The sequence below is a fragment of the Tyto alba genome, unplaced genomic scaffold (genome assembly GCF_018691265.1).
Source record: "Tyto alba isolate M040663 unplaced genomic scaffold, T.alba_DEE_v4.0 Super-Scaffold_9, whole genome shotgun sequence".
Taxonomy (NCBI): domain Eukaryota; kingdom Metazoa; phylum Chordata; class Aves; order Strigiformes; family Tytonidae; genus Tyto; species Tyto alba.
Window position 1 is genome coordinate 1,066,477 of NW_024881330.1, and position 23,243 is coordinate 1,089,719.

The 23,243-nt window shown below is 54.7% G+C and overlaps 1 protein-coding gene across 4 annotated transcripts in view; it reads right to left on the reverse strand.

Moving 5' to 3' along the window:
- ARHGAP39 (Rho GTPase activating protein 39) overlaps positions 1–23,243 on the reverse strand; it is a 162,086-nt gene that overhangs the window by 54,666 nt on the left and 84,177 nt on the right. For all 4 annotated transcript variants that reach the window (XM_042785782.1, XM_042785784.1, XM_042785785.1 and 1 more), the window contains exon 2: positions 17,152–17,583. In XM_042785782.1, the coding sequence (XP_042641716.1) occupies positions 17,152–17,583 (432 nt within the window). The remainder of the gene's footprint in view (positions 1–17,151; positions 17,584–23,243) is intronic.

Genomic DNA, 23,243 nt, shown 5'->3' on the forward strand with positions numbered 1-23,243 from the left:
TTCCTCCGCAGCCCCCCCATCCCTTACACGACCCGCCACAGCTCGCCTTTTAAATCAAGACTCATCCAGCTGCAAACTGAGCTGCGAGCGCCGGTACGAGTTGTTCTTCTGCCCTCGCTTCCCACGAACGTCTGCAGAAGTCCTACTAGGGAGAAGCAGCACCTTAAAACAATTCCTGAACTCTGCTGGCATGGGGAGGATCTAGAAAACTCAACCCGAATTAGTTTCTGAGGTGGACGAGAGGGGATGGCACACAGACGTGGGTCTGCGGGGACCGAATTAGGTGCACAAGTCCCGACGGGTAAAAGCAGGCCCAGAAAACTGGTAAGAAGCCGATCACAGACAGCAAGACCTGCTCTAACCAAAAAAGCCGACCGGTCCTGCTACGGCAGGGCTGCCATCGTGCAATCATTAGGTATTGGAAGGGTGCCCTGAGGTCTCCCCCCAAAAACCTTCTCTTCTCCAGGATAAGTCAGTCCAGCTCCCTCAACCTCCTCCTCATCCATCACGCGCTCCAGCTCCTGACCATCCTGGTGGCTCTCCACTGGCCTCCGCTCAGGTTTATCAAGTTTTTCTTGTCTCGGAGAGCCCAAAACTACATGCAGTTGGCCAGCTGTGGTCTAATGAAGAAAAACTGCTCCCCTTCATCAACCAGCTATGGGCCTGGGCGTACAGCCCAGGATGCTGCCAGCCTCCCTTGCTACCAGGGCATGGTCCTCACCGACTCCTCAGCAGAACTGCCACCCAGCCAGCCACTGCCCAGAGAGGGTCAGTCCATCCCGACTGCTCCATCTGGTCTTGCTGAGTTTCAGGAGGTTCCTCCCAGCCTGTCCTTGCTCCTCCGGGCCCTTCTGCACGTCATCTCTGCCCTCAAGCAGAGCAGCTTGTCCGCAGACGAGGGTGACTTCTGTTCTCCTCCGCGGGTTATTGATAAGGAAATGGAACAGGACAGGTCCCCGGGAGGAGCTTCCAACCATCAGTTTGGGTATGAACCATTAACCACCACCCTCTGAGCCTGATGATCCCGTTTTTCACCCACCTAGCAGTGTCCTTGTCCAGACTCTGATGTGCCAGCTTGGACACACAAGGATGCTGCGTGAGACACATTAAAAACCTCGACAGAGTCCAGGCAGATGCTCCCATCATCCAGGTACGTAGTCATCTCACCACAGACAGACGGCAATCGGGTTGGTCAAGCACGACTCCACCCTTGGTACATCCATGCTGGCCGTTCCCAACCGCCTTTTGCGTCATCCGCGCCCACAGGAACGGCTTCCAAACGGGCTCGTTCCACGATCGTGGTAATGCTGACCGAACTTCAATCCCCTAGCCGGCCGTGGGCAGGCTGCTCTTCCTTTGGCTGCCACCCTCGCAGATGCCACCATGCTCCTGCTAATGCCACCCTCAGCAGGGCCCTCCCTTGATTAGCCTCTTCCTTCCCAACCCAATCATTTCTAGCCTTACGCCCTCGTTTGCCTTCTATAAAAAAAAAAAAAAAAAACAAACCTGGTGAACACGGTCAAAGCCCACAGCTCTGCAAGGACCAAGCTGAAGACCACAAGAGGCACTGGAAGACATATTTAAACTAAGATGAGCGCAGCTCTGTCACAACTCGAGACAACTGGCAAGGCTACACGGGGTCCCTCTCTCCACAGCAGCAAGGCTGTGCGTTGCCTGGACCGGAGACGCACGCTACATCTTCCTCCATGTGTTTTTTCTTCCACAAAAAGGAGACAAAAACGCGGTGGGGCTGGTGCAACCGTAACTTTAGCAATGTCCCTTTCTCTTTTGTAGGTGGACAAACAGCTGAAGCAAAACCCTAACTCAAGACAGGGTGTTTTAAGTGCTTCCAATATATTTCCCTTCCCTCCAGCTTCTGCTGGGAGGTTAGGCAGGACTAAGGCTGTGTACCCAAACCCCAGTCCATGATGCACTTAAGTCAATATACTTAGCTTCCCGTGCCCATTTATTTTACCAGAACCAACCCAATCCTCCTCTAAAATTAAAAGTGGCTGTAACTCAGGTTCTAAAGTTGCCCCTAAAGTCAATTCATCTAAACCAAACCAAGAGCCTTCAATGCTGGGCGGCAGCAGCCAAGCAGGTGTTTAATGTGGTCCAACCAATCCACCGAAAATGAATTCAAATCAGCGCTGAGCGTCTTCACGGTCATGCAGACGATGAAATTACTGCCAATGTGTGAAGACATCCTCGGGCCACATCACCCGCTCGGCAGGAGCTGCCCGTGCGCACTTCACCCCACCACGTGCCCTTGATATTGTGACTTCTAAGGCTTTGCCACATTTAGAAACAGCAATACTGCTGTGGAGGAGCCCTGCAGCCAGCTCGGGGGTCCCCAGCACGGGCCAGACACGGACCTGTTGGAGCGGGGCCAGAGGAGGGACACGGAAATGGTCCGAGGGCTGGAGCAGCTCTGCTGTGGAGAAAGGCTGAGAGAGCTGGGGGGGTTCAGCCTGGGGAAGGGAAGGCTCCGGGGAGCCCTTCGAGAGGCCTCCCGGGGCTTAAAGGGGGGACAGGAAGGTGGGGAGGGACTTTGTAGTAGGTCCTGTTGCAATAGGACAAGGGGTGATGGCTGTAAACTGAAAGAGGGGAGATTTAGACTAGACCTAAGGAAGAAATTTTTTACCATGTGGGTGGTGAGACGCTGGCCCAGGTTGCTCAGAGATGTTGTGGATCCCTGGGAATGTTCGAGGCCAGGTTGGACGGGGCTCCGAGCAACCTGGGCTGGTTGAAGCTGTCCCTGCCCGTGGCGGGGGGGTTGGACCGGGTGACCTTCAAAAGTCCCTCCCGACCCAACCCACTCTGTGATTCTATGAGTTGCATTAGACTAAAATGCAACAAAAACGCTATACACGTTACGCTGAATGCAAACAAAACGCCTCTTCCTCAATAAATGCCCGTCTGACTGATTATTCCAGAAAAAACACACGAGGCCTTGCAACACGTTAGTCTACTTTGAGAGACAATAAACATCAAGACGGGTTGCTTACTGCAATCAGAAAAGAACTCTCCCCCCTCACCCCAGGTCTGGGTGGCTCTTCACGGGAACCTGAGCTCAGGAATCTCGACTTTCAGGTGCCGGAGCTATTCCAGAACAACCCCGTGTAGCGACAAGCCTGGCGCTCGTACCCGAACGGGCTCCAGAAAAACAGGTCGAGCTCTTGCAGCTCCAGCCCCCGTCGCCTGCACCAGGCCCCCCAAACCTACGCCAAGAGCTGGAGGGTGCTCGCAGCCTGAGCTGCTCCCGAGCCCTGCGCTGCCCTGACCAAGGAAATCGAGACAGCTTAATAAAGGGGGGGGGGGGAAAAAAATGAATATATCAAATGCCGCAAGACGAGCGCGCCTTCTGGCTCCCATCCTCCTGCACCCCCCCCCCCCCACGTCACCTGCCCAAAACGCGGTCGGGACTCAGGGCTCCGGGCTAATCCCCGATTTTTGACTGATGGGATCTCGCACGAGCCTAATTATGCCAAAGCCAGATTCCAAAACTGATTGCCAAACGTCTTTTATGCCAATCGCCGAGACGGATGCCCGGGCCAGTTTTTCAACGTGTTGCTGAGACAGAGCAGATGCTGCTCAAACCTCCCAAACGTTTTGCTGGCCGGTGAGCACGAGCCGGCGAACCTCAACCCTGCAAAGAGCGTCGGGAGGAAGGGCCCGGCCACCAACCCCCGAAACGCCAGCCGCTGCTGTCGTACCGCGGCGACGGGCGAGAAGGAGCCGCACATCTGGCACAGCTGGAGCTGCCCCTCACCTCCCGCCTCACTCGGAGCCGGCGGCGTTTGCAAAAAGCAGCTTTGCATTTTTTTTTTTTTTTTTTTTTTTTTTTTTTTTTTTGACCCCGGCGGGAGCCCTCTCCCGGCGTGGGCCTTCTCCCAGCTGGGGTGGAGGACGCTTCGAAGGTGATTTTTCCGCCAACGCCCTGAACCTGCGGGTTGCAGAGGCTGCGGCACAGACACGCGTTTGCTTCTGGCAGCTTTAGCATGGGAACTTCTGGCAGAACAGGAAACATCTAATAAACTAAAAAAAAAAAAAAAAAAAAAACCAAAAACCACCAAACCCAACCCAAAACACACTTCCCCCCCGCCTAGGATAGGATATGGCACCATTTCGCAGCGGCTCAAAAAGCAGTATAGCTTTTATTCTTAAAATAAGGGAAAGTGATGACTGAAATAGCACAGCTCGATGGCAAAGCCAGGAATAGAAATGAAATCCCATCGCCTAATCCTCTGTTGTAATCACTGGCCTGCAAGGCTTCATACTCTTAATTACAGCCACTGCTTCTAATAAAAGTTAAAAGATGGTTTTCTTTGCAGTTACGTAAACTGTATTTTAGGTCTGGCAATCTACGTAAGCACTTGGCTGCATTGGACAAATATCTGTCTAATCCTGAGTCCTGTTTTGCAGCGGGCAGTGGAGAATTCAAGGAGAGGATATTAAAAAGAAGAGAGACCAAGAGCTTCATCCTCGATTTCATCTTCCACCCTGGCTTGGAGCAAGAAATGCAAGATATGGACATTTTTCTCTAAAATATTTGAGACTGGTATGAGGAAGGGGAGTTAAGTCTCGGGACGCTGTGAGCTTTATCCTGGGAACGCGTTTTCCCCTCGCAGTCGTTCTCCAAAACACCCGTGTACTTTTTCAGATGGTTCATCGCCCAAGAGCTTGGCTCACACCGTTACCGCTTTGACCGCAGAAAACGCGCGGGAGGACGGTGGGCGAACGCAGATTAATGAAGGAGCCGGTGACGCCCGTGGAGCCTGGGTGGGTTTCTGAACCATGTTATATTAAACATTTCTTCTGGTGCAAACCCACCCAGCCAGGCGGGGTGAGACCCGGCACGGCCGGCGGCGCCGACACAGCGGGGGGGAAAGAAACTGAAAGAAGCCAAAATAAGGTGAGACAGTCTCCCGGCTGGCGGAAATCAAATATCCAGGCAAAACGGGGACGCTGGGAGGTGGCGGATGGAAAAGGGGTATTGCCGGGCTGGGCGAGCCGAGGACCCAGGCCAAGGAGGAAGAACGTAGCTGACTCGGTATGAGTGTTAAAGTGTGCTTCAATTTATTGATTTTCATTACAGCCTTTTATAATCTTTCTACTAATTATGCCTACTAGTCACTAGCTGATTGGCTTAAGCTCTAAAGGTCGTATTCGCACGGTCCACCTACTTGCAGTTAGCTTACAGCACAAGCTTCTCACAACACTAAATTTCTCATGCCACTATTTCTGATTCCTGCTGACTTGTTTTCGATACACGACAGTACCGTAACACAATGTTTCTCAGACCACCGTTACCATAACACTGGGTTTCTCAGACCACTATTCCTAATTCCCCTTAACCTGTTTTCGACACACCACGGTACACAGGGCTGAAGCATCCTTGACATTCCTCCTGTATCAGCAGCTGCGAGCAGCTGCAGGCAAACCCTAGTGAGGCTCAGCATCAGCAGCCAGAGCAGGCTCTGATCGTACAATTGCTCGGTGGGCTCAGGACCCTTGTCTCTGAGCCATTCTCCAACAGGGTATGGCTGCAGAGGCATCCGCCGCGCTCGGGCTGACCAAGGGCATTGCTGCTCCCTGCCGGGCAACGTCCCATCCCTCCTGCAAACCTTCAAGGTCAGGTTGGCCGGGGCTCTGAGCAACCTGATCTAGTTGAACGGGTCACTGCTCACCGCGGGGCGGGGGGGGGACTAGATGACTTTTAAAGGTCCCTTCCAACACAAACCATCCCACGACGTTCTCCAGAGAGGGGGGACACACACAACTAGATGACTTTTAAAGGTCCCTTCCAACACAAACCATCCCACGACGTTCTCCAGAGAGGGGGGACACACACAACTAGATGACTTCTGAAGGTCCCTTCCAACACAAACCATCCCACGACCTTCTCCAGAGAGGGGGGACACACACAACTAGATGACTTTTAAAGGTCCCTTCCAACACAAACCATCCCACGACCTTCTCCAGACCCCTGGGCCAGAGGAGCCAACACCAACCACAAAGCGGGCCCAGAAGTGGTTCAATACTTGAGTTTCTCGTAACAAGGTGAGCAGAAACACCGGCGGAATCGTTAAATCTTCTCTCGGTACTTAAGAGGAGGTGGCAACTCTTGGTCACCTACAGCAGGTGGTCGCCAGAGGTCACCCCCCCAGCAGCCACAAGGACACCCAGCAGCAGAAATGCAGGTTAACCCAAGTGACTTCCGTGATCCTCATGACCCGCTTAGCGGCGCTGCGAGAAACGCAGATAAAGGCATGAACAGAACAGAGTATTTCTGTCAGAAAAGACCTACAGCGACCGTGGAGGTTGTAGTAGGAAGTGTCCTACCCCGGTTTAGTCCAATTAGCCTGACTGAGTCGCTCTAATTGACCAACTGTGCTCATCAGGGGAAATCCACGGTGACGCCAAGCATCAGCGGATGAGAATCTCGCTTGGAGAGCAAGGGTGCTGGGATTTTGTCATGATGTAGGTGTGAGTGACCCCGGCTAAGTCGATAACACAGGGACAAAACAGGACAAAAAAGACGTCGGGAGGCAGTGAAGTCGGGAGCTCGGCTTTGTGTGCGGGCAAGGCGCAATCGGCTTGCAGCACGCGAAAGCGGCGGAGAAAGGCGCATGACCCGGGAAGTGATTTCCTGCAGTGAGCTCTCGGCTTTAATTACAGTCTGAAAGCCCCTTCTGCAGACAAAGCTGCCTGTTTCCCCCCCCCCCCAACCCCGATGGTTCCAATTAGCATCCTCCCCAGCATCATGCCTTACGAGGTTCCTGAAATTTAGGATCTCATGGAAGCAGCAGAAGCGTGTGAGGCCAGGGAGGGGTGGTGGTGGGGGGGGACGGGGGATGCTGGCTGGTAATCATTAAACCAAAAACTTTCAGAGCAGCTCAGCTGTGATGGGTTCAGCTGTTTGAAAGGGCCTGCCTGAAGGCTGTTGGGTGGAAAAAAAGGCGTTTGAGCCCCAGCCCTGCTCACCTGGCTGCTGGACTATCCCACGTCCTGAGGACATGAATCCTTTTGTTGGCCAAGGTCTGGCCAAGAGAGAGAAGGTGAAACCGAGAATGGAGAGGACACGGGAGAGCAAAGCAAACATGGGCTACGCCCATTAGCAAAACCCTATCGGCCTTCTTCCGCGCTCTGTCACGGAGGCCAAAGCGACAGCAGGTTGGGGCAGGTCTACGTAAAAGCCCTCGAGGCGACCCTGGAAGCCCACGCTGTGGTCCGCTGGTGCCCCCCGGGGTAGCAGGTCAAGGCTGTGATCAAAGCGGCATCCGATGAAGGTCACCCCCTCGGATCTCGCCGGGTTCGTTCGACAGGGTGGAATCTGCTGAAAAAAATAACCCGGTGACCCCCTCTGCAAGGCGCACGGGGGAGGAGGGGAGAAAGAAATGATCACGGCGAGGGAAACAGCAGCGATGGGGCTGTTCGGCCACAGGCAACAAATAAGAGGTGGGGGGAAAAGAAAAAATAATCTCCATTTCAATAATACCTACAATTTCCTCAAATGTTCCCTTCCCCCAGCCTGGCAGCATCCCTGCAGCAGTGAGCAGGACTCCTCTGAGTTTGCCCCTAGGGCAGGCAGAGCCTGCTCCAGGATCTCCTGGCCACCGGAGCCGGGGGGGGGGACCAAGGTCCCCCCACCTCCTGCTCTGCCCGCTGGCTGTACGCACAAACGCTCGCGCAGAACACCCCGCGGATAAAAACCCGGGGAGAAAAGGATTTGCAGCGGTATGCCGTGGCCTGGGTATGGGATGACGTCCCCGCAGGGCTGGGGGCTGGCAGGGTAGAGGGCTTCCAAACCATCCTCTTGGCCCTTCAGAGATGGGAGGGTTGATGCGGGTATTTAGGGCTGATCTAGCTCAGTGTCACACGGACTGTCCGACGTGGTAACAGCAGTTGGGGAGCAGGCTCCGAGCTTCAACAACCCCTTCCGATTTTTTTCGTTCCTGCAGTGCAGCAAAAAACTTCATCGAATCAACGAAAGGTTTGCGGTGGGAGGAACCTTCAACGATCATCTCGTCTGTCCCCCCCTGCCCCGGGCAGGGCCCCCTTCCCCCAGCCCAGGGGGCTCCCAGCCCCGTCCAACCTGACCTTGAACCCTTCCAGGGAGGGGGCACCCACTGCTCTGGGCACCCTGGGCCAGTGTCTCGCCACCCTCACCATAAAAAATTTCTCCCTTATGTCCCATCTAAACCTACCCTCTTTCAGTTTAAAACCGTTGCCTCTTGTCTTGGTAAAAAGTCTCTCTCCATCCTTCTTATCACCCCCCTACGAATACTGAAAGGCCACAGTAACGTCTCCCGGAGCCTTCTCTTCCCCAGGCTGAACCCCCCCAGCTCTCTCAGCCTTTCTCCACCGCGGAGCTGCTCCAGCCCTCGGACCTTCACCCAGAAGAAGCTCCTGACTCCAGGCCTTCACTCCAAGAATCAGTTGGGAGCACGTATCAGAAAGGAGCGGGTCGATACGGCCGTCGAGAACCCACCACATCCTTTGGAAAACTCTGCCCATAGTTATCTCAGCATTAAATACTGACCGAGCTTTATGGATTTAACCCATAAAACCAGCGTTTAAGCCATGGGTGGCCCTGTTCCCACCTCAGGGTACCGGCAGTACCAAGACACCCATTTCTAGATGAACACACCACGGAGGTGTAAAGGACACCAAATGCCGGTTCGGAACAAGTCCTGCCACGGCAGGCACCCGGAGGAGAAGGCTGTGCTTGCAGAGATCGCTTTGGCTGCTCGCGGAAGGTTTTCCAGACCTCGGGGGGGGGGCGGTCGCTCAGGAAGCAGAAACGCTCAGTCCTCTGGTACCAGCAGATGGAGAAGGCAACAGGGAGCAGAGAGTATGTATGGCCCATTTCAGAAACGCCAACTCTGGCGTTGCTGGAGCTACGTGGGTTTCATCCGTAGCCTCCGCAGCTTCCCTTCGTGGGAAGCCCTCGGCGCTGGGGCTTCATCAGCTGGAAGGGGAGAAAGGGGGCACCCCAGTTGTCCACTCCGGCGGTGACGGTCACGCCCCTCCTCTGCCCAAGCTGCCCGTGGCAACGCCTTGACATAACCCTTCTCCAACCTCGAAGCAGAACAGCTCATCCCGTGGCCGTTTTTAAGAGAAGAGAGCCCATCCCACAAACCCTGCCTGAACCTTCGCCGAGGCCGGGTCCATCTAAGAGCTCGCAGGCTGCGCCACCGTCGGCAGCTTTCCGCCCTGGGTGGAGCGCTCCGAAATCGAAGAGAACCCCTTGCTCTCGGCACAGGGATGCACCAGGGTTGCCCTCCCCCTTCCCACCACCTAGCCCCTCTGCTGGCGTGGCCTTCACCCAGAAGGGCTCCCCAACACCCGAGCCCTGCGATGGAAAAGAACGTGCCCAACGTAGCCAGCACCCGCAGCATCCTCACACCAGGCACGGAGAGGCCATCCAGCTGGGGAAAAGCCAACCTCCGGGTGAGGAAACGCGCTGAGTTTCACGCATCGCGCTGTCGCTGGAGGCAAAACGTCGGGAGGGAAGGTCTTTGGGATCTGCTTGATGCCGCGGCCCTGCTGCGTGGCTTTCTGAAGCAACTCCACGTCCCTTCCTTGCTTTCTCTTCACAGCAGAGGCTTGTTTCGGAGGAGGGCTGGGAAACCCTGCAGGGACCTGGAAAATCCCCGTGCAGCAGATGCTGCGGGGACTGATGTCATTGATCCACCTGCGCTCCGAACCCCAGCACGGCAGGTCTTCCCAATGCCTTCAGAAAAAGGACGTAAACTGAGAGAACTGCAAACAAAATTGTGGTTTGGTTCACTCAAGGCACTGAGAAACAGCTCCCCGGACACTCAAAACACATGTTTTCTAGGTCGGAGCCATCTTTTGAACGGCAAAGCTGTGTTTTTTTGGGGGGGGGGCTCTTGCAGTTAGAAGATGGCTGCTGCCTGCACCAGGGAGAAGAGTTTGTGGTTTAAAGCCGTGCATTTACCTGCAGCCACCCTGCTCTGCCCGAGACACCCGACAGGACCCATTACCGTCAACGCCTCGACCCCAGACAGCTCCGGCACGTCTCGGGGATTGGTTTGTAAGGGAAAACCCCCCAGCTATTTCAGCTCAGCTACACTTAATCCGGGAAGATTTGAGCGCTGCCTTTTATCTCCTCCAATATCACGCCACGCTTCAGAATCGAGGGGAGACCTGCAAGGGAAGCTCAGGTCTTGAGAAATCACTTGGGCACCGTCTCACAGCAGCTGGGACTTCTAGTAAAGACCCCCTGTCCTCAAGGAGTCCTGCGTGGTGGTCCAAGGAAAGCTCTCCTGATGGTCAGAGAGGATCCACCCGCTTGTCCTTCAAGGCTCCACTTGTCACCTCTCTCGGGTGAGGCAGGGGCAGAGGTGTCGCCCGCCGGCAGCTCAGTCCTCTGTCAGCCAAGACAGCCGAGTCCTCCGTGGGTCACTGCACAAGCTCCTTCGAGCACGGTCCTCTCTGCCCTGCCCCGAAGCATCCTCCAAGGATTCTGAGCAACGGGAAGATGGACCAATAACCACAGAGGCTTTCAGACAGCGCAGAAAAAAACCCCCCAGTGACCTGACGTAAAACCCAGCCGGCTGCAGCCTGCTCTGAGATTTCACAGCTGCCACGTTATGCTTTGCAGAAAAGTTAAAGTTTTAAGACAAGCAAGGCAAAGCCTAGGGCGAGACAGCGTAAGCCAGAAATCCCTGCTGGGAAGCGCTCTGCCTTTGCCGAGCACCAAGACAAACCTGCTACCGGGATCCTGAAGACGAGCAGACACCACTTCGCCGAGCTGAGACAACGCGGCAGCGCTTCCCACCGCCGTCCCCAGCTGCTAATTATGGCCACGTGCAAACCCCCCCCCTCGCCGGAGCAGCGTGAAGCGAGTCCAGCGAGACCCAAGCGCTTGGCAACGGCGGATAGCAGGGGCTGACGGCATCCCCGACCTGCGCACGCGTGACGGGACCGGCCCCAGTTTGGTCTTCTGCTGCACCGAGGGCACGAGGGATGGACTGGGGGCAGCCTCCACCATCTCCTACCCAACTAGATGCTCTGGTTCCTCAGCCCTCCTGTCACCGCAGGGTGTCGGGCACCTCTGAGTGCAAACTCCGAGGAGATGGGTTGCCCAAGTCTTGCCCACTTCCCCCGACCTCCCTTTTAAGGCCAGACAAGTTCAGGAGGGCAACAGCCAGAAACCTTGTTGAAATGATCATAAGACTCGATGTTACGAAGCTCGGAGCAGGAGGATCCACCTCGGATCCCTCCCAGCCTTGGTTCTTCTATGAGAAACAAACCCAAGGACTGGAAAAACGTCTTTCTAAATTGTCCTACCAAGGAGACTTCAACCATGCCTCTGGCTGAAGGTGATTACTCAACCTGGACCTCACCACCCTGTTTTCCAGATCCACCCCCTCCCTAGCCTCACAAAAAAATTCCCTTCCGATTCCTCCTTTTGATGCAAACAAAGTATTTCCAGTCATCGTCTTCAACACACCACGTGATGCCCAGATCCATCCTCATCTCAGGGTCTTTAGGGTCAAGGTTCAGAAACACCAACAGCCCAATGCAGAGGTGACTCCAAATAATTGCCCCCTCACCACTGCATATATCGGCCCCATCTCAGGGTCCACCCTCAGCTGCCCACGGACAGCAAAGCCCAGATGCAGCCCCGGGTGCTGAGGGATCAGTGGTCCCAGGAGGGGATCTCCAGCGCCCTGGAGCCCCGCAACGCTCGAGCAGGCCTTGCCAAAATCAGCCCTTGAAGGTCATCCCATCCCTGGATTGCCCCGTCCTTGGAAACATTCCAGATCAGGTCGGACGGGGCTCTGAGCAGCCTGAGCTCGGTTGTTGGAGAATGGCTCAGAGACAAGGGTCCTGTGCCTTTAGCCAGTAGGTTGTAAGCCTGCATGCCTAAGTTGTGCCTTGTCATGTATTAAGAAAATCTTTGAACGAACGTCGGCGCAGGCTCTGCTCATACAAAAAGAAAAAGGGGGAATTGTTGGAGAATGGCTCAGAGACAAGGGTCCTGAGCCCACCGAGCAATTGTACGATCAGAGCCTGCTCTAGCTGCTGATGCTGAGCCTCACTAGGGTTTGCCTGCAGCTGCTCGCAGCTGCTGATACAGGAGGAATGTCAAGGATGCTTCAGCCCTGTGTACCGTGGTGTGTCGAAAACAGGCTAAGGGGAATTAGGAATAGTGGTCTGAGAAACCAAGTGTTATGGTAACGGTGGTCCGAGAAACATTGTGTTACGGTACTGTCGTGTATCGAAAACAAGTCAACAGGAATCAGAAATAGTGGCATGAGAAACTTAGTGTTGTGAGAAGCTTGTGCTGTAAGCTAACTGCAAGTAGGTGGACTGTGCAAATACGAACCTCAGAGCTTAAGCCAATCAGCTAGTGACTAGTAGGCATAATAATTATCATTGTCCGTATAAATATATGTACCCTGGACCAATAAAGACCCACGTTGATTGATGCTCTATCACCCACACTGAACCCGTCTCGGCGTGTCGTTCGTCCGCGGCTCCGCACTCGGTGAAGATGTCCCTGCTCGTTGCAGGGGGGGTTGGACTGGATGATCTCTGACGGCCTCTCCCAACCCAAAGCAGCCCATGAATCGATGATCCCTGCAGCGAAGGGGCTGCAGCGGTGCTGGTCATCGAGGAAGACTGAAATAAAGCACTTTGACCCTCACCTCCCACGGCTCGCGTTCCCACACCCACCAGGTCGAAGCCATCGCTTTGGTGGGCAGACAGCATCACAGATGTCACCGCAAGCAGGGCTGGAGGTGTCGTGAAAGACCACGTCAGCTCAAGATCTGGCTAGCAGTCAAAATTTCACCTCTGCTCACCCGGGGCATCCATGATGGTATACATTCTAATGCTTACAAGGAAAAGATGAAGGTAAAATAAAAAAGCCTTCGTCCACGGGTTCACTGAGAGCCAGCAACCGTCTGGCCTCTGCCGAGTGGCTTTCTATCCACGCCTCAGGTATAGAGGTGTGGGACTCACTGCCTCCTTCTGCAGAAATTTTCATGTCTTCAGATATTCAGCCTGGCTCACCTGCGCTGTAACGCTCCTTGCCTGAAGCAGCTTTCCTAGGTTTTAAGACTCACACAGGGACAGAAAAAAAAACATATTGCGTAAAAATACGTATTTTTTTTCAGCTTGTGCTTGGAAGCTCCTCGTGGTCAGAAACCAAAAGTAAAACGCAGAGATACCCTGAATGCTGAGAAGCTCGAGGCACAAAAGCCTGAACTGGCTCTGCCCTTCGCAGCTGCTATCGCCGCAATCAAAAATCAATTTTTAATTTGCACAGCTCATGTTGGGCTTATCTGTCCTGGGCCTGAAAGCATCAGCCACTTCTGGAGATGAAACCTCTGCATCCGTGGAAGCTTTCCTGCAGATCAGCATAAGCAAGCCCTCCTCCTTCGTCTGTGCTTCGCTATAGAAATAGGAGCTGGATAAAACCCCCTCTGGGCGTCCAGCTGCGGGCCGTCCCCAGAGCCGTGGAGGAAACACCCCACCACGGCACCCCCGCACGCCAGCCTGTCCTTTACCCACTTCCACACCCATCCCACGCGGATTTAACCAATGTTCCTGCAGCTTCCCATCCCTGCCGGAGGCGTCACACCTACCAGGCTCAACCACGTCTCCCCTTTCAACCCACAGCATCTCCCCTTTCCCCCGAGGCAGCTGCGGCGAAGACCATCCCGTTTCTTCTGGGAATAAAGTTGTTTTTGCGGGCGGACCTCCCTCGTGGCAAGGGCTGCCAGGATGCGTGGCAGCGACAGACCCCGCGGCGCCATCCTCAAGGGTTCCTTGATGCTTGGAAACCTCTGCCTTAACGGGTCCCGGTGACCTTGAGGTCTCAGCAAAGCTTCCCCGGCTTTTCAGCATGCCCAGTGCAGTTACTCAGAGGGGAAGGTCGTCAAGGCGATGTGATTTTTCTTCCTGCCAGGACATGGGGGTCAAGAGACTTTAGCGTGCTTTCACTGGAGCGGGATGCTGCCATGGTTTGGTTGAGGTGAAAGGACAAGACCGCTGTGTCACCTCAAGAGATGCAGGTGGAAACCGTCCACTGAGCAGGAATGTCTGCTCCCTCTAGCGGCATCTGTTTATTTATTTATTTATTTGTTTTTTTTTTAAATTTTAATTTTGTTTTTAAAGCCAGCAGACCCGGCACCTGCTCTGTGCCAGCTCCCGGGCTGAAAGGACACGCAGCCCTCCAGCAGCCAGGAGCAAATCCACCCCACGGCTGGCTTGCTCTTCTCTGCTAGCAGGAGGTTTCCACGGGTTAAGCCTTTCAATTCGAGAGCCCAGCTACAGTCTTCCCTCCTCCCTCCCTACGCAGCAGCTTTGCATCCCATAATACACCTGCCTAGCTCGAGCACTAGAAAAGGAGGGAGAAGGTGTGGGTGAAGAACGTGAAGGGTCAGTGACCTGCAGTGTCCAGCGTGCCGGCGCTGCGGGGAACGGACCTTCCCCCAGGAAGCCACCGGTGCCGCGCGTGTTCCTGCAGCGAAGCCCAGGGAGATGAAAACCCATCCACCCGATCCCCGTCAACCCTTCACGCTGCTTTGGGAACGAGCTCCTGCTTCACCAACCTTCTCCTGGGCTGCACCCCGAGCAGCGTGGCCAGGGGGTCCGGGGAGGGGATTCTCCCCCTCTGCTCCGCTCTGGGGAGCCCCCCCGGAGCCCTGCAGCCAGCTCGGGGGTCCCCAGCACGGGCCAGACACGGACCTGTTGGAGCGGGGCCAGAGGAGGGACACGGAAATGGTCCGAGGGCTGGAGCAGCTCTGCTGTGGAGAAAGGCTGAGAGAGCTGGGGGGGTTCAGCCTGGGGAAGGGAAGGCTCCGGGGGGACCTTCGAGCGGCCTCCCGGGGCTTAAAGGGGGGACAGGGAAGGTGGGGGGGGACTCTGGATCAGGGGGTGGGGATGGGACGAGGGGGGACGGATTTCAACTGAAAAAGGGCAGATTTAGATGAGATCTAAGGAATACATTTTTTATCACGTGGGTGGTGAAACACCACACCAGGTTGCCCAGAGAGGTGGTAGATGCCCCATTCTTGGAAATTTTCAAGGCCAGGTTAGACGGGGCTCCGAGCAACCTGGGCTGGTTGAAGCTGTCCCTGCCCGTGGCAGGGGGGGTTGGACCGGGTGACCTTCAAAGGTCCCTCCCGACCCAACCCACTCTGTGATTCTATGATTCTCTGATTCACAAAGCTCTGGAGCGGGTGCAACGGGCTGCGAGCACCCACGGGAGCACTGAGGACCATGCCTTTCACCGACCTCCAGGCTCCTCCTGGAGCTGCTGTGAGGTCTGGAGAAGACTTAGCGATGGGGACTGCAAAAAAAAAAAAAAATTGAAGGAGAAAACAGTGTTCCCACGGACAACTGGGACCAGCTCAGCTCAAGGGCTACGAGCGCTGAGCAGTTTGCCAGCTGTGAGACCAGCTGTTGGCTGTCCCCACCAGGGAGAGAGGTGGAAAGGCCATCCCAGGTGGTCACTGTGTAAAAAATGGAGCTGCGGGAGTAAATACCTGAGGAAAAAAAATGAAGTCCTTGAGCCCAGGCTGCTGCAACACAGAGTGCTCCCCTGAAGGGAGCACGTTATGAAACGGCAACAGCAATCCTCGAAACAAACCCAGTGATTCTGGTCTGCACACCAAGAACGTGTCCAAGAAGGACACGTGCTGGGACGGGGCACCTGGAGAAGGCAAGAAACCACCTGCAGCTCAGCAGCATTGAGCTGGATGGAAGAAGGAGGAATCGAGCAACCCGGAGGTTGCCCAGCGCAAAGGGGAGGGAGAAATATAGTTTCCATCCCAGCTACAGTCAACCGAAGCAAGCTGTGGGGTGGGCAGGAGGCTTCTGGCTATTCTGGGTGCTGGTGGTCTCACTTGACAAAGCATTCCCACTCCTGGGGGGGGACTTTGTCTGCCCCACAGCTGAGGATTCACGCGCTGCTGGACGCAGCCTGCACAAGCGGTCTCCGGCAGACGGCGTTACTTGAGGCCACAAGGTAGGAGTAGGGGTGACAGGCAAAGCACAGCAGGCTGCTGCCTGCAGCAGGTCGTAGAATCATGGAACGCTTTGGGTTGGGAGGGACCTTGGAAGGTCATCTAGTCCCAACCCCCCTGCCACGAGCGGGGACATCTGCAGTGAGAGCAGGTTGCTCAGAGCTGTGTTCAACCCGACCGCCACTGTTTCCAAGGGACGGGGGCATCAACCGCCTCTCTGGGCAACCCGAGCCAGTGTTTCACCACCCTCGGGGTAAAAATGTTTTCCTTAGATCTAGTCTGAATCTCCCCTCCTTCGCTTTAAACCCATCGCCCCTTGTCCTACCAAAGGTCAGGGCTTGGTATTTTTTTGGGGGGGGCTGCCGAGCGAGTCGCGAGCAGGAATCGCGCTGCCGACTGCTGGCCAGCCGCGCCGGTGGGTCGTTACCGGTGCGAGAGCCGTCGCTTAAGAGGACGCAGACACGGCGAGGCAAACGGAGCCGCCCGATTTGCAGCTCGCGAGCTGCAAAAGCCCGAACCGAAGCACGGGGAGCGGCGGCGCGGACGTCTCCGCGCGTCGTCCACGCGCAGCTGGGCCTCGGAAACCGAGCCCTGACTCGCTGTTCGGTTTGAAGCTTCATTTACAAGAGAAAGGATCTCTGCCAGGAGCTCCACAGGCCGGGGCGGGGAGATGGGGGGACACAACCCACGCTTGCAGCGTGAATCATGCTGCCGCCCGAGGGAGATCTTATCCAGGGAAATCATTTAAAATCACGCCGCTCTCTAAAACCGCGCATTTCAGAGGACAAGGAATTATTTCTCTCAGGCACCTTTCCACAGGGAACACTGAAGTTGCCCCTAACAAGGAGAAACACCTTTCACCGACGCCTTCACCTCTTCCCCCTGTAAGCGATTGTTTTACGGAGGAGCGAACCCACTCTCTAAGCCTCGGTGCAGAGACCCACAAGCAATTTAGGTAGAAAAGCCGTCCGCCAATTATTTCTGCACAAGAGAGGGGAAGAGCTGCAGGACAAGGGCGCTGCTCTCTGCTCTTCCCCCCGCGCCGGGAGACCATCGGGGCATCTCAACTCCCAGTCTGATCTCACCAACCCATCGCCGAGCTCGGCTGGCGGGCCGGCAGAGCCAGCCTTGCTTTTACCTTTCCGTTTCTTCTTTCACGACGGCGTATTGGGTGGACTGACGGCTCGACCTCGGCTCCTGCACCTTCTCGCTGCCCTCCAGTTCCTGCTCCAGGGAGGAACTGGTGCTGCCTTCCCTGCTGACGTTGCTGCTCCTCCCGGGGCTGTTCTCCGTGGAAGCCCTCGGCGACTCCGTGTTCTGCTTCAGGGTCTGCAGCTTGGCCAGAGGGATGATATCGCAGTTTTGCGGCCGGTGCCACACCGTCCTCTGCGTGGTGGCATTGTAGTAGTAGAAGCGGGAGGTGTTGGGGTCGAAGAGCTCCCACCACTGGTTTTCATTGGTGCGTTTGATCCGCACGCCGGCGGGGGGGTCCCACACGCACTCCCCCGTGATGAGGTTGGCGTACATGCGCTCCCGGGTGCGAGGCTCGATGATTTCCACCCATTCCAGCCTGAAGGAGAAGAAACAGAGAAAGACTTCAAGGAGATGACCTTGGGAGGTCCCTTCCAACCCCCCACCATTCTACGACCCAACGCTTGCGGCGAGCGCTCGCAGCATCTGGGGAGGCAGGACGGGGGAAAAGGAGCGGCTTGGGGGAGGACAGCAACTCTTGCTTCCTCCCCTGCCGACGCCGAGTCCCGCAGCACTATTTGCACTAAATAGAATATTTGCAAAGGGGAATTCAGCAAGACTGCAAGCCAGCTAGACACCCAGGTCACAGCACTCCAGCCTTGGCCCCGGCTCACGGCTTCCACCCCAAGCCCTCTGTATTTTACGGTCCGAGCTCCTCGAGGCGCAGAGCCGGGGGGCTGCGGTGTGTTCGGCACGACGTTGGCAGGGAAGGGCTGGGGGGGAGGCGAGAGCCCAGGGGGGGGACGGCGCCCAACCGGAGGCACCAACCTGGCAAAGAACTACTGCGAGACCACCCCGCAGCTGCCCAGACAACCAAGCCCGGCAGCATTCGCTGTGGCGAGACTTAAAGATGATGGCTTCAACGCCCTCGAGTCGGAGCATCGCTGCTCCCCGGCACGGAACCCCCACCGGCGCCGGGCCCCCGCCGACACCCCTCCCCACCGTTTCGATTTCAACATGCGGGCAAAGGCGCCGGATCTCCGGCACGCGCGTCCCACCTCCAGCACCTTCCCCCAGCCGCCCGCCCCGGCACAGCTCGGCTCAGGGATAACCTCCGGCTGCAGCGACCCTGAAACCCAACGGCGGGAGGGACGGGGCCGGCGAGGACTGAGCAGACCTGGCCGTGTCCTGGGCTCCGTGCAGGGGAATTAGAATAGGATAGAATCCTAGAAGGGTTTGGGTTGGGAGGGACATTAAAGATCATCCAGTTCCAACCCCCCTGCCCTGGGCAGGGCCCCCTTCCCCCAGCCCAGGGGGCTCCCAGCCCCGTCCAACCTGGCCTTGAACCCTTCCAGGGAGGGGGCAGCCACAGCTTCTCTGAGTACCCCTGGGCCAGTGTCTCACCACCCTCATAGTGAAGAATTTCTTTCTAATATCTAATCTAAATCTATCCTCTTTCAGTTTAAAACCATTACCCCTCATCCTATCCCTACAACCCCTGATCCAGAGTCTTTCCCCACCTTTCCTGTCCCCCCCTTTAAGCCCTGGGAGGCCGCTCAAAGGGCTCCCCAGAGCCTTCTCTTCTCCAGGCTGAACCCCCCCAACTCTCTCAGCCCGGCCCCCCAGGGGAGCTGCTCCAGCCCCCCCAGCATCTCCGTGGCCTCCTCTGGCCCCGCTCGAGCAGCTCCGGGTCCTTCTGCTGTTGGGGGCCCCCGAGCTGGCCCCGGCACTGCAGGGGGGTCTCCCCAGAGCGGAGCAGAGGGGGACAATCCCCTCCCTAAAATGGAATGGAATAGGATAGGATGGGATGGAATGGGATGGAATAGGATAGGATGGGATGGAATGGGATGGAATAGGATAGGATAGAATAGAATAGGATGGAATGGAATAGGAGAGGAGAGGAGAGGAGAGGAGAGGAGAGGAGAGGAGAGGAGAGGAGAGGAGAGGAGAGGAGAGGAGAGGAGAGGAGAGGAGAGGAGAGGAGAGGAGAGAAGAGAAGAGAAGAGAAGAGAAGAGAAGAGAAGAGAAGAGAAGAGAAGAGAAGAGAAGAGAAGAGAAGAGAAGAGAAGAGAAGAGAAGAGAAGAGAAGAGAAGAGAAGAGAAGAGAAGAGAAGAGAAGAGAAGAGAAGAGAAGAGAAGAGAAGAGAAGAGAAGAGAAGAGAAGAGAAGAGAAGAGAAGAGAAGAGAAGAGAAGAGAAGAGAAGAGAGAAGAGAGAAGAGAGGAGAAGAGAGAAGAGAGGAGAAGAGAAGAGAGGAGAAGAGAAGAGAAGAGAAGAGAAGAGAAGAGAAGAGAAGAGAAGAGAAGAGAAGAGAAGAGAAGAGAAGAGAAGAGAAGAGAAGAGAAGAGAAGAGAAGAGAAGAGAAGAGAAGAGAAGAGAAGAGAAGAGAAGAGAAGAGAAGAGAAGAGAAGAGAAGAGAAGAGAAGAGAAGAGAAGAGAAGAGAAGAGAAGAGAAGAGAAGAGAAGAGAAGAGAAGAGAAGAGAAGAGAAGAGAAGAGAAGAGAAGAGAAGAGAAGAGAAGAGAAGAGAAGAGAAGAGAAGAGAGAAGAGAGAAGAGAGGAGAAGAGAGAAGAGAGGAGAAGAGAAGAGAGGAGAAGAGAAGAGAAGAGAAGAGAAGAGAAGAGAAGAGAAGAGAAGAGAAGAGAAGAGAAGAGAAGAGAAGAGAAGAGAAGAGAAGAGAAGAGAAGAGAAGAGAAGAGAAGAGAAGAGAAGAGAAGAGAAGAGAAGAGAAGAGAAGAGAAGAGAAGAGAAGAGAAGAGAAGAGAAGAGAAGAGAAGAGAAGAGAAGAGAAGAGAAGAGAAGAGAAGAGAAGAGAAGAGAAGAGAAGAGGAGAGGAGAATATTCTCTGACGGAAGGGACCTACAAGGATCATCCAGTCCAGCCGTCTGACCACTTCAGGGCTGACCAAAAGTTAAGGCATGTCATTAAGGGCATTGCCCAAATGCCTCTTAAACACTGACAGGTTTGGGGCATCGACCACCTCCCTAGGAGACCTCTTCCAGTGTTTGACCGCCCTCTTGGTAAAGAAACGTTTCCTAATATCCAGCCTAAATCTCCCTTGGCGCAGCTTTGACCCATTCCCACACGTCCTTCACTGGGTAACAGGGAGATCAGCTACACGCTGCTCGGTGCCCTCTGTGCCCCTTTATTAAATTAGGAATCGGTCCCATGTCGGTCTCTGCAGAGAGTATGGAGCTCACCCCCAAAATACGGAGCAGAAGATGAGGTTTCACCTTCCTCCCATCGCCCCATCCCCGGCTGAGCCAAAGGCCAGCACCAGCGGCCCAACACGCTCCAGCTCAGGCAGAAACGCAGCGAAAGGGGGGGCTGTTACAGAAATCATAAAGCAGTAAATGGAGCTTAGAAATGCAAAAGAGGATTGAAAGAAGTCGTCATCCCAAAGAACAGACAATTTAAGCACTTTGTCAGATTACCCCAAGCACTGCAGGTGTCACCATTTGTTAATCCGGGGGATTACAGGCAGCCGCATCTTATTCAAATTCTTCATTTTTGTGCGGGCTTATGTAAAAAAGTACAAGGGATATTTGTATTAAAGAAAATTTCTTACTCGGAATTTGTCCTTCTCTGCATTTACAAGCCTGTAAGGAAGGTACAGAAATAGATAAGGGGGGAAAAAAAAAAAAAAAAAAAGCCCCCAGCGTGCTAAGTGGAGCTTATCAAACCAGGTGGCATTTAAAACTGACACAGTCGGTGAGTCAGACAAGTGACGGATCGCGTCTCGCCACCTTTTCCCGGGAGCGAGCCCCCTGTGGGGGTTTCAGAAATGCCCAATTTGCTCAAGCGCTTGAAAGAAAAAAATAGTCCTTGGGGGGGGGGGATGGGGGGGGGGGCACCTCCCTGCCCCCCTGGCAGTCGGAGATGCTGGCAGCCTGGTTTTCGGCTGGCCCAGCTCATCTTCCAACTCGATTTAAACCTCTGGATCGGAAGAAAGGAGCCGACTTTTCAGGTGCCAGAGGTTCCCAGCTTTGAACAGACGTACCAAAGTGATGAAAACGCCTCCCGTTCTTCTTATCATAGAGAGAAAAAGCCGCAGTTAAGCCTCTCCCTTGCAGAACAGAGAATAAAAGCGCTCGGAGAAGTAGAAATCCTTTACCATGCCTCCTCTCATTCTGCAAAACTCAGACCGAACGAGCAGCCCTAATGCAGCACGACGGTACAGCTGGAGGCCAACTCCGGCTCTGCAGAGTTAAATATTCTCCCCAGGTTTCCACTGAAAGCTTTAATTCGGGTCTGAGCGCGATGCACCGACCCAGCATTTTCCATTGAGATGATTTTGGCCCTAAACCATCGTCTCCCCGGAGCCTAAATCTCGGCTCCCAGATTTAATGCTTCTTTTTGACCGCTTTGCTTTCAAATAACCTCCATGGGGTTGAGGGCAGCTGCTTCAGCAGGGCTTTGGATCTTCCTACCAAGAAGATATTGGGCTCTCTGCGTCAGGAAGGAATAAAAAGTCCTTCATCCAGGGCTCCTCTAGAGAGAAACGAGGGCTCAAGTGCTCCACAGTTATCACAGGGAAGCAAAAATAGACTGGGCTAGGCTAGGAGAGGATAGGGTAGGGTAGGATAGGATAAAATAGCCCCAGGGAGCTTGAAAAAGATGAAGGTCTGCTTGGATCCAACAGAACTGGATCCGCAGGGGCTATTAACCAGTCAAGGTGGAAGCCTGCAGCTCCTCAAAAGAAAAAGTTAGTACATTAAGGAAGCGTCGGACCTTTTGTCCCAGAGCCCTTAATTTCCTCTTGGTTTTCACCGTGAATTATCAGTGTAATAACGCCGGGCAGTGTCTCGGCTACAGGTCCTCTCTCGCTGCATCATTATTTTCCCTGCTGTTGGAGAAGAAGAAATTTAGCGTTCACATTTCTCCTTCCTCCCCAGCCTCTTAATTTACTGGGGTAATTCATCAACTCAAGCAGCTCAATATGCCGCACCTTCGCAAAGCAGAGGGTCGATAGCCAAGGGCCACCCTCCTCAGCCCTGCGCTGGGCAGCAGAAAGGGAGAACAACAAAAATCTTCCGTCGGATACATAAATCTGAGATTCATCTGCCTGCAAGTCCAAGAAAATGCACGTGTCCGGAGCAGACGGGGAAGCTGATGTACCCGTGTGATAGCAAATCTGGAGGAAACCTCACGGGACTAGGAGACAGGGCTCTGATAAAGGCGCGTCTGATTCCAGATTCTGTCTTAAGTTTTGCAAAAAAACCTCCCATGCTGCAATTTCTTCCCCAAAAGTGCAAACCTCAAGGCTGAATTTCCTGAGTATTTGCCCTAAGTAGGCTCCACAGACGTTATTTCCCAGGTACGAGGCCAGCAGCGGGGGAAACAGGCAGGTGTGCAACGTGCTGCTGCCGTAGGTTCAGCACAACTAATCTGGGTACCAGATGCAGGCTTGGCCCAGAATTACCATCGTTATTTACTGCATCAGCCAAAAAAACTTGCGTGATGGGTAGCAGACAAGTCTGCTGCAAGCTCCAGTAGCCAAAGAGACTCAGATCCATCTCCACGCAGCCCTATGCAGTGCAGTAATCTGAATTTAAACAGCCCGTTGAGCACGGTCCAAGACAGTGCAGACCTCATTGCTGTTGGGTTAACGGGATTTATAACTGATGCAGGAGAGTGGAAGGTGCCCAGGGAGCCTCAGGCTCAGAACAACTTCACCTCATCGTAAAGGAAAAGCTCCCAAAAAGCCGGAGACTCACCCAAAATCCATTTTTTCCACCGCGCTGCCCAGAAGAGGAGCCCAGTTGATGCTCGGGTTAGATTACTGGAAATGCAAAGCTAGCTGAAATAAACCCTGGACTCAGTTTAACTGGAATACTGGAGGGATGTCTGGGGAATGCTGTTGGTCACCTCCCCACGCAACGAGTGTCTTCCTAAACGGACCGTGGGCGTGAGAGGGACGATGAGCCTCCCACGCCTGTGAGGTTCAGGCTGTGACACTGAACAATCATAGAATCACAGACAGGTTTGGGCTGGAAGGGACCTTGAAGATCATCCAGTGCCACCCCCCTGCCCTGGGCAG